This window comes from Larus michahellis, chromosome 4, assembly GCF_964199755.1.
Source record: "Larus michahellis chromosome 4, bLarMic1.1, whole genome shotgun sequence".
Lineage (NCBI taxonomy): Eukaryota > Metazoa > Chordata > Aves > Charadriiformes > Laridae > Larus > Larus michahellis.
Window position 1 is genome coordinate 40,797,119 of NC_133899.1, and position 10,810 is coordinate 40,807,928.

Here is a 10,810-nt window from a genome sequence, read left to right on the forward strand (position 1 = left end):
TAGATGTCTTTTCTTCTAAAAAGCAGAAGGATTTTTCTTAATCTCAACGTAGAGGTGAATTGAAAAGATGGTATCTCCACATTGAATATCCTAAGAGAACCATTGTAAGTTTTCATATCTTTTTAGTAGAAATTATCAGAGGTATTTAATTAGAGATAAGGTTATCTGACTGCATTAAACCACGCAGAAGGTCAGTGTGCTGCTCTTCAAACTCTGGTAGTTTCTTGAAATTGCTCAGGACAGTGATAGCAAAGCAGCGTGACTTAATTGTGGAGGCAAGTAAGAGATCTTTTGCATGATTCTGTTGTGTGTGTAGAGTAAAACAAAGCCTAAAGTTGACTAAGCGGTACCATACCACAAGAAATACCTTTTAAAATTGTGACTGAATTGTTTTAGGATCCTTGAATAATCTTTTTTCATGTACACGTAGTTGCTAACCAAAATGTGCTGCCTTATAGCGAGATGATTCTCTGTGTTTAAGCATGCACATTCACATACTTGTGTACGCTTCCAAGTTTCAGAAAGAGTTTTAAACTGACTGTAAATTAAGTCTTTGCTCTAATATGTGTGTGGAAAAAATGTCATTTACCAATTTTAAAATTAGATACTTTGCATCCTAATCAAGTAGGACTTAATCAAATGTAATCAAACTTACATTTGAATAATAGGAATGATAAGCAAATTTCTGAGTTCTTCTACTGAGAAAATATTTTACCTTTATCATAAGTAATGTAAAAAATGAAAAATATATCTTTATGTTAGTAGTAGTATAGTTAAACAGTGCTACATTATTTCTTCAGTGAACAGAGGTGGTCTCACTTGTACAATTAGGATGGAGGATTTCTTTGTGATAAAATAGGTAAGTAATTGTTCAGCAGAATAGTCAAGCCTCTTGAGAAGCAGAGAATAGCTGAATATATTACCTGGTTCTAATAATGTAATGGTGTGTAAGAACTGAGGTTGCAAATTGCCCTAACAAATGCTGAGTAATTTCTGGATTTTTTTTTCTTTTAAATTTAAAAATTGTTCTGGCATTTCTGTTTCAGGTGCCCTTCGTTTCAAGAGAAAGATAATTGGGCTAAAGGATGAATTCTACAACCGTTACATAATGAAAAGTTTTTTGTTTGAACCTGTGGTCAAAGCATTTCTAAATAATGGTTCCCGTTATAATCTGATGAACTCTGCCATAATAGAGATGTTTGAATTTATCAGAGTGGTGAGTGTTGGTATATGCTGAAAATAATCACTGTATTGTTTAATTTTGCAGTTCAAGAAGACTTTTCTTTTTGCTTATACCCTAAATTGTGCTACCGTAATGGAATTATATTATACTGTATTTAAATGAACTTTCTTTTTTATCACTGTTACATTTTTGCCCATGTACTTTCTTAAGTTCAAACAGTACCGTGACTTGAAGATTAAATGTACTCGATAGTGTATTCATAGTACCCAGATTTGCAAAGGCAGCACTAATGAAGTTTCATCGTGCAGATTGGATGGGCCTGTTGTTACAGGAATGTAATTTGAAACTACTGCTGCAAAACCATCAAATTTAGCTCTGCTCTGCAATGTCAATTCAACAGAATATGGAAACATGCAGAAGAGATATCAGTCTTTCTTGATTATATTAATGGAGCGCTACAAAGTTCCTTCCACAGGGAATCTCTTAAAATATTCACACCAATTTGGCTGTCTGCACAGTACTGTTTCCTCACTGTTGTTTGCATCCGGCTTCTGACAAGATGCTGTACAGATTGTAAATGCGTAAGTGGGGCCAAGCTCGGGTGCAGACACTCGTGGAGGAGTAAGGGGGTGAGGAAAAAAAGGTGCCTTTATCACCTCTTGAAATCTTCTGTGCTGATGACCTCTTTCCTCTTTGAGTTGGGACTCACGGTTGATTTAAAAATGGATTTTGAAGCTATGAAAAAAGCTAATCCATAGTGGCCCGGACTTCTGTGCTGTGGTCTTTCAATACTCCATGAGATTGGGTGCTCTTTCTACAGTTTGTGCTATGGAGAAATAAATCTTCTTTTATTTTCTTATCCTCCTTTTCACATAGATGCCCAGGTTGCATTTCCAGAATACCTTTTGGTATCTGTACATAGTTTTTGTCAACTTTTTTTCATCCAGGTTTGTTTTTAGAGAGAGCAAATTTTAAAAAAGCGTGCTTTTGTTGTTACTGCTGTGTTACCATTCATAAGAAGTCCTAAGACCTTTGAGCACATAACCAAAAAGGAAAGTAATCAGTGTATTAAGATTTATGTTGCTTTGCTTATCCTTAGTAGATGGTAATTCAGGTGTTTATTCTGCAGTGCAGTGCTAAGAAAGCCAACCAATGCCCAGGAGCAGCTTTCCTGCTGCAGTGTGCAAGGCTGTGTTAGTCTCAGCTGTGTGGAGGGGCTTTGGGCAGCCACGATGATAAACTGAAACAGCAGAACAGTTGGGAGGTTTCTGTAAAGCACCTTGACCAGCACTATGTGGCCACAAAGAATATCTTCCTTGTTCTCATCCTGAACAAAGGCATTGAATAATTATTTTTACATAAGTAATTTATTTGCAGTGAGGAAAGGAACAATATGAATTCTAAGTCTGTATATCATAAATATATTTTTAATTGATTACAACAGGTATCAGTTAATCTATCAATCTAAAAATATAAGTTACGGTGGGAAGGACCTTTTAGAATTGGTTTTGGTATAATTTTCTATGAGGGCTTTAGGTTTTGTTCACGTGTTTTGAAGGAGACATTGCTAGAAAATTGCTGCTATTATGCCTGTTCTGCTAACTACACTTGTATACATAATCCTCATTTTTACATGAACTAATTAATATGATGCTTCATATGGAATGCTTGAAAATAATCTCTTATGTCAGTTACTTTTTATATTGTATTAAGTAAATTAATTTGAATGAAAATAAGTCACTTTATGTTTGTTCGTTCCTATAGGAAGATATAAAATCGTTAACGGCTCACGTAATTGAAAATTACTGGAAGGCACTGGAAGATGTAGATTATGTGCAGACATTCAAAGGACTGAAACTACGATTTGAGCAACAAAGGGAAAGACAAGATAATCCCAAACTTGACAGGTAAGATGCACTAAATGCTCTTACTAGCATATCAGCGCTTTAATTTCTGCTTTGGGAACACTGTTGGGTTGATGTGCGATAGTGGGAAATGTGAATAATTTAGATTCCTGCTTGCATCTCAGGCATTGTTGAATTTACTTGATTAATATTGTGATTTCCAGATGTATTGCTTTGAACTCTCGATCAGTTTTCAGCTAACATAGTAGTTGCTGGACCCCCAGTAGTAATGCTAAGTTGTCATATCCTAAACTTTTGTACACTGTTGTAACGAGGCTGGAAGCGTACCAAGTATCTGAAGTTCATTTGCTTAAATAACAGATTCCCACTGTTTGATTTGAATGGTGGTTCAGTGAATTACCATTCTGTGGATTTTTCCTTCAGAATTTCACTTCAGATTTCCTTTTATTTGAGTTAGTTGTGGGAGTAGATATTTAGATAAGCACTAAGAAAATGACTGAGAAATAGAATATACAAAGAAATTTTCAGAAGATGCTTTGTTGTCACTGTTAGATTTGCTGATGGAGTAAAAAACAGTCTGATGTAACACTCCTGTTTGCCAGAGCAAAAGTTCCCTTCCTTAGTACACAGTTACCCAAGGTTGAAAGGTTAGGGTGTGTAAAAATAGAAAGTTTAGGGCTTTTTATTTCATTTATTTATGGCATTTGCTATTACTTTTCTGTGTAGTTTAATTCAGACAAAATGCTTGTGTGAATAGGTGAGTTACTCTTAAGAATTGTTAGCAAGATCTGTTCTTGTCTTGAATTAGTTTGAAAACATATTAAAAAATTAATCCTGATCAGTCATACTAGGACATTTTGAAATTTCAAACTTTTAAGTTCTTTTATTTCCTGCCACAAGATTTCTTAAACAATATATAAATTTGAGACTTGTACAATTAAAATGAGAGTATAGTCATAGATTTGTTTTACAATGTTGAAACATTTTCAAGAGTATGTGTGGGATCTGCGGTTTTAAGTGCTAATGTTTTACAGGTGAGATGTTATTATTTTGGCTTGTGAAAGCTAAGTTTATCACTTAAACAGTTGTGAATTCAAGCCTCCGATTAATGCATGTCTTGGAAAAAACACCCAGACACTTCCTTCAGTAATGTCCATCCAGTGTAGGAAGTAAAACATTAGTCCTTTCTTGGCTTAAGTTGAGCTCAGTGATTGTGTATAGTTGTGTCGCATGAGTTTCTCCGGCAGAAAATGAGAGCTTCAACCAGCCCAGTTTTTACCTTTTTCCTACGTCTTGTATAGTGGCTGCACGAGCCCTGGCACAATCACATGTAATTTCTTAAGTGAAAACTCAGAAATAATAAAATGGAGAAATTACAAGAATCTGTTTACACATTTTAGCAAAGAATAGTTCAGTAAAGAAGGCGTCCAAAAATTTTGTTGATGTGGACCACAAAAGTGTTCAGAAGAATGCCACTTAAGCAGTAGTTTCGCACTATTAGAGAACTTGAATTTAAATGCAGTGTAAGAAGATGCAGTATTTATAGATCCAGATGATAGTGTTGGCGAGCAAATTATTCAGAATTATTTAAGTACATTTGACGTTCTTTTTTAATATCTTATAATTTCCTAATTTTTCCCTTCTGGCTGTTTCCTGCGGTCAGTAATGCAAGACCTTTTCTTGAAATAGAATAAGCTCAGATTGTGTTATTAACATTTTGATTCCACTAACAAAGGCTTTATGAAAAACATTAGATTTCAGACTGTGGCCTGTAAATTCAGTGCTACAGAAAGTTGGTCAAGGGTTTCATGCTTTTATTGGAAATCGTCTGTTAGAATCAATATCTAGCACTGAAAAGAGTGTTTTCCATCTCTCTTCCACTTCTCCCCCTGTTCTTCAGGGTGCCCATCGCTGTCCCTCTCCTCCAAGGCCATGGTGCTGCTTCTGTGAGAAAAAAAGCAAGGAAGGTGGAGCTGAGATAGACCAGCACTAATAATAGATCAAATGGGGAGGGAGAAGTAGCACTTTGTATCCAAGGCCCTGAAGAATGGAAAATAGTGATAGAAAAAATTGTAACAGGTGGATGTGGCACAGAGAGACCTGTCTTTTCAATGTATCTATTTTAAAGAGGAGGCATATTAAAGTTAGATTTTGGGTTGTTGGTTTTTTTTTTCTTTAACACATTTGGACCCCAAATTCTGACAAGTTATAAAGTCTTTTCAGAGAAAAAGAAGTCTGTGGTTTCTAAATTCTTTATTTTACGACTTATTTACCAGTGCAAACTGGTAAATCAAGCCTGAATGCAACACTTTAGTGACATTTATTAAAATTACTTTTAATAGTGCTGTTTGTAAGCTACAGAATTTTGAGAGATAGTCTGAATGTGCAATTAGCAGAGTTGTATTTTATTTGATGCTTTATAAAGAAAAGTTTTTAACGATATTTGCATTGAAAATACAAAGATTCACATTACAGAATGATCTGCTGGTATTTTTATTGCTCTACAATGTTTGTGTCTGTAAGCTGTCAATGTAAATGCCAAGCAGAAGTTTTATTATTAATATCAGTTGCTTTTTTAATCAAAAGTTTTAAAACTTACTGTTCTGCAGCATGCGCTCCATTTTGAGAAACCATAGATACAGAAGGGATGCAAGAACTCTGGAAGATGAGGAGGAAATGTGGTTTAATACTGATGAAGACGATATGGAAGATGGAGAGGCAGTGGTGCCCCCTTCTGACAAAACTAAAAATGACGAAGATATTATGGACCCTATCAGTAAATTCATGGAAAGGAAAAAATGTAAGTGATGAGAAGAAGAATGCCGTATGGCTTATGTAGAAGCCATAACTTGTATTCTTTGATCCTACTGAAATGAAGGATTTGCATGTATTTATTCTGAAGTTCTTAGCTTTTGAAATTGTGACACCAAGCTAATGGGCCACCCCTTCAAAACAAGTTTTGTTGTCTGTAAAAGCAGAATGATGCAAAATATTGGGTTTGATGTCTTAAAGCATTTGACTGACAATCGTAGCCGATAGTCAAGTTTTCCTGTGTTTTATTCATGTTTATAAATCAAAATTTTCAATGTAGATGTTCAGGTGATATCATTGGTAGAATAAAAGTGTTCATTCCTGGCCAATGCCAACACCTGCTAGGTGGTATAAGTAGTATGAAGAAAGAATATATGATAACTCACTTTACCAAGTTGTACATAAAGTATTAAGCTTTTTCCCACACGGTAAAATGATTTGTAATTAAATGTTTTGCTCAATAATATTGCTTTACTTTAAGAGTTTTTTTGTGTTTGTTTTTTCTCTCCAGTAAAAGAGAGTGAAGAAAAGGAAGTTCTGCTGAAAACTAACCTTTCAGGTCGTCAGAGCCCAAGTTTCAAGCTTTCCTTTTCCAGCGGTACAAAATCTAACCTTACCAGCCAGTCATCTGCAAGTAATCTGCCTGGATCCCCCGGATCTCCCGGGTCCCCAGGGTCCCCTGGGTCCCCAGGATCGGTTTCTAAAAGCACATCTCAGATGGCAGCTATTACAACTAAGGTAAGTTCGAATGAACATAGGTTGACTTCATTGTTACAGACTAGGAATTTGCTTTAGCATCTCTCGCGAGTTTGCATGAATTCTGACATGGTAAACAGTAATGGACTGTCTGTTACATACCTTTTGTCTGGCCTTTAGCATTTTTAAGGAGATCTGACATGTATATAAAAAAAATCATACAATCACGATTCTAAAAAGAAGAAATAAAAGCCCTTTTAATGCCCAGACTCTTAAAGTATGAAGCATTCAACTAGCTGCTGCTTGCAGCGAGCTTTACTGTGAAATACAGACAACACTACTTTTGTTAAATTTCATGGGGCTGTTTGGCAGGTTGAAATATAGGAATACTTTGGAAACATTGCCAAATTTTGCCAGACTCCACAATGTCGCACCACCCCCATTGAGAATTTCTACTGTTACCATTTTTAATATTGCTCAGAATTATATAACTGGCACATGTGAAAGAAATAAATTGTATTATGGAGGGGTGGTTGCTGTAAGCCAAAAAGTACACAATTTTTAATATCCTAGCATGACTTTTACCTTTTGAAATAAAATACAGTTTTGGGTTGGAACACAGAAGAAGAAATAGAAGGTGAGATAGTTTTCCCTATATTCACTAAAATACCAGTTTTAACGAATCGAAGATGGTTATAGAATAAACTCTTTACGTCATACCATCTTTTGAAATTTATTCTAATACTCTATTGAAAAACAGCAATTAAACTGTGGGTCTAACTCAATGACTACATTCTTTCCCCTTTTTCCAAAAATCTAAATAATATTAGTTATTAATTTGAAACTAAATGTTATATCCTGCTTCCTTTTTGCTTTTGCAGTGCTTCCTGTGAAGGGGAGTTTATTCAGTTCCTTTGCAAACAGGAGACCCCTTCTTACGTATATTTTTTGAGAGTTGATTTCCTTTTGGATGTTCAGTGCACCAGTGTTGCACCAACTGTGATATTACACATGAATGTATCACACAGAAATAGAAATACGAGAAATGAAAATCCGAGGCTGGATTAAACGTGATTGCACCCTTTGTTTCTGAAAATTGTGGGTTGCGTGGCAGATCCTGTTGAAATAGAAGAAGAAAACCCATTTAAAAGAGTCAGTATAACTTGCAGTGAATATCCAAACCCAGCATTTTTAAATACATTTTAAGACTGGATTGGATTTTATCAGATTTTTGGCTAAAACTCTATTTAAACCCAGTCAGGGAAACAGAGTGGCTGGTGTTTTCTCAGCACTTGGGGACGGATAAGGTAGTGTTTGTACAGCGTAGTTCGGATAATGAGAATTTACTTTCATAACAAGTGTTTTGATTTCTGAAAGGCCAGGTATGTATCTCAGTTCTCAGGTAACCTCGGAATAACTCTGATTCATCCTTATTTTTTTAATGCCATCATACTGCTTGTTCACCTAACTTCTAGTAAAGGCAAGTGGGGTTTTAGGTTTTTTTTCTTTCTTATAGTTGAAAGTAGCTTAAGAGTTTGTGTTTGGATTGCCTTCTATTGAAAACAACTGAATGAGAAGAGTTTGGCTGGTGGAAGAACTAAGTGACGCTTCCTCGAAATCCTTCTGTGGAGGAAGGGGAAGCAGATTTATTTCATTTATGAAAAAAATTCAGTAGTTAGTCACGTGCTTCTTAAAAGGGGTAGCTTGGAATTTAGTTCAGTCTCTTCTGAATTTCTGCTGGAGGCTTGTTCTCTCCCAGACAGTAGAGTATAATTCCTCGAATCTTAAATGGAGTCTTTACATATGGAGCATATCGCATACAGAATTGGCTCCAAAATTTCGAGTCGTTGTGGCAAAAGAAAAATGTTCAGGTTGCACTGAATATGCAGTGCACTGAAAAACCATTTGTGAATTCAGGCTGCCTTCTTTCAGTGTAACATACGCTGTTTATAAATGTGCCACAGTCGCAAACTAGAAACAGTGTTGAAGTCAGGTTTTTCAGTAATTATCTGATCCTGTTATTTTATGTGTAGTATACTCGGTGTTATGTTGTATGTGACTTTACAGAATGCGTGTAATTGTTTATCGAGTTGTATTTTGGTACACAGTTGGCTGAAATTTTCTGGTTTGGATGCCTGTCATTCGACACCCGAATAAGTAGTACTATTAAGTAATTGAGTAAAGTACCAGTAACTGCCATTGTACTCAAATGCTGCTTAAACGTTAGAAATTGCAAACTATTCTAGTTTTTTTGACGTTTGTGCCACTTCTTCATGGGTCCAGAGCTGCCTGATCTTAAAATTTGTGGTTATTTGCAATACAAGGGAGTTTCAAATATTACTAGATATACTTCCGTTTTCAGTTGCCAAGTAGTTCAAATTTTGTAACCTGTACATCTCATCCAATTATATTATACAAAAAAATTATTTAAGTTACTACACACTTAAACTAGATTTTGTGAAGACAGGCCGTGTTCTAAAATTATTGTAATTCAGAAATTCAAATTTAAGGATATTCTGTATTCATTTCTGGAGTGCTTCCAGATTGTTCGTTGCTGCAGTCAGCTATACTCAGTAAAAAAGAGATTTATGTCTTTACAGATAGAGCTGTAGATTTTTTGTTTTTCTTAAATTTCAACTGGAAATATTTCTGTCCAGTTGGGTAGCTAAAATCCTATTTTGGATTTATTAATTTCAGACTTATTAGTTCATACTGAAGGATTTATTTTTGTTCTGCTTCATTTTATTCAGAACCTCATGAATCAATATGCTTATGGCAATATTCTGCGCAAACATCATTTTCCAACACAAAGTATCAACATGCAAACATTTTCTTAATTATAGTAATTGTGTCTGTCTTTGTAGGGAGGCCTCGTTGGGCTTGTAGATTATCCTGATGATGATGAAGAGGATGATGAAGATGAAGATAAGGAGGAAACTTTACCTTTGTCAAAGAAAGCAAAGCTTGAGTCATCATAATGGCAACTGCTGAAGAACATTACCAGTTGGGGGAAGGATATTTTTTCCGCAAACAAAACAAACCCACAGCAAAGCAGCAATCTTTTGTGAATTACTGTGTGTGACACAGATCAACCTATACAAACGGATTTCTGCCAATCAAGTGCCAATTCAAAAGAGCAGAAGAACGGGAAATATTTCATTTAGGGGAAAGACTTACGCCTTTGGGCTCTCCAGCTTGGACCACACGTTGCCCTTTTCTCAGGGAAGGAAATGGAAAAAAACAAAAAAAAAAAACAAAACAAACAAAACAAAAAAAAAGCCAACAGGGCAGGAGTTTTGTTCGTGGAACTCTGGATTGGCTGGTCAGTTGCTACAATCAGAATATGCTTTCTTGGACCACGTATGAGACTTCTGAAGAAAAGGCGTTTTTTGCCATAATTCTTCACTAGTTAAGAATGCCAGCAGTTTCTTTGGATAAAAGAGACCTGCCTTTGAAATCATACATTCTGAACGTTTTAGTCAAGCTACAACAGGTTTTAAAAACCTCGACGGGGGAGGGCCGAATATAAAGTTTCCTCTTTTTTTTTTTTTTTTAAATCTGTTCCCTTTGCCCTTTAAACTGCAGATTTTTTTTTGGAGGTGGGGGATTTGTTTGTCCCTTCTTGATTAAAGATTGAGTGGAATTCTAGATGTGGTCACTTTTGTGTCATAATTTTTTTTTTGCCCCCCTGAGTGTATGCTTAGTTGTTGAGTATATATTTGGGACCATTAAAATTTTTTGATGTAATATAATCTCACTGTTGTGCTGGTACCTGTTTCACCCTGTGTAATTTTGTTCTGCATCGCAGTTCTTAATATGTTTAGGATTTTATGGAAGATGGTATAGTTTATATTGGAAAAAAAAATAATCTTACCACAATGTGCATAAAAGCAATACTATTTTGTGACTAAATATTTTATATTAAATTTTACATCAGCAACTGTCTTGAGAAAAAATTCAGGGAAATAGGATGGAATCAAAAAATTGAAGCCTATAAATACGAAATCAGTATTCCAAAGAGACTTTGAAATTTCATAACTGAGAACAATGATGGTAGACTAACTCATCAAAATGCAAGATGGATGATTTAGGAATACCAATATATTGATTCATTTGACTTACAAAAATAAAAAAGAAATAATTAAAGCTGAAGGAAAATGGCATTAGTGGTATTTTTTAAAAATCTCTGATTCCCTTTGGAATACCAGTTTTAGTGAATCAAAGATGGTTGTAGAATAAACCCTTTACATCATAC

At 35.2% G+C, this 10,810-nt stretch overlaps 1 protein-coding gene across 2 annotated transcripts in view; it reads left to right on the forward strand.

The window, feature by feature from the left end:
- Nucleotides 1-10,307, forward strand: part of PPP4R3A (protein phosphatase 4 regulatory subunit 3A) — a 45,631-nt gene extending 35,324 nt beyond the window's left edge. For both annotated transcript variants that reach the window (XM_074584205.1, XM_074584204.1), the window contains 5 exons: nt 1,047-1,216; nt 2,948-3,090; nt 5,658-5,848; nt 6,371-6,597; nt 9,420-10,307. In XM_074584205.1, the coding sequence (XP_074440306.1) occupies nt 1,047-1,216; nt 2,948-3,090; nt 5,658-5,848; nt 6,371-6,597; nt 9,420-9,533 (845 nt within the window). In that variant the 3' untranslated portion in view covers nt 9,534-10,307. The remainder of the gene's footprint in view (nt 1-1,046; nt 1,217-2,947; nt 3,091-5,657; nt 5,849-6,370; nt 6,598-9,419) is intronic.
- The last annotated feature ends 503 nt before the right edge of the window (nt 10,308-10,810 follow it).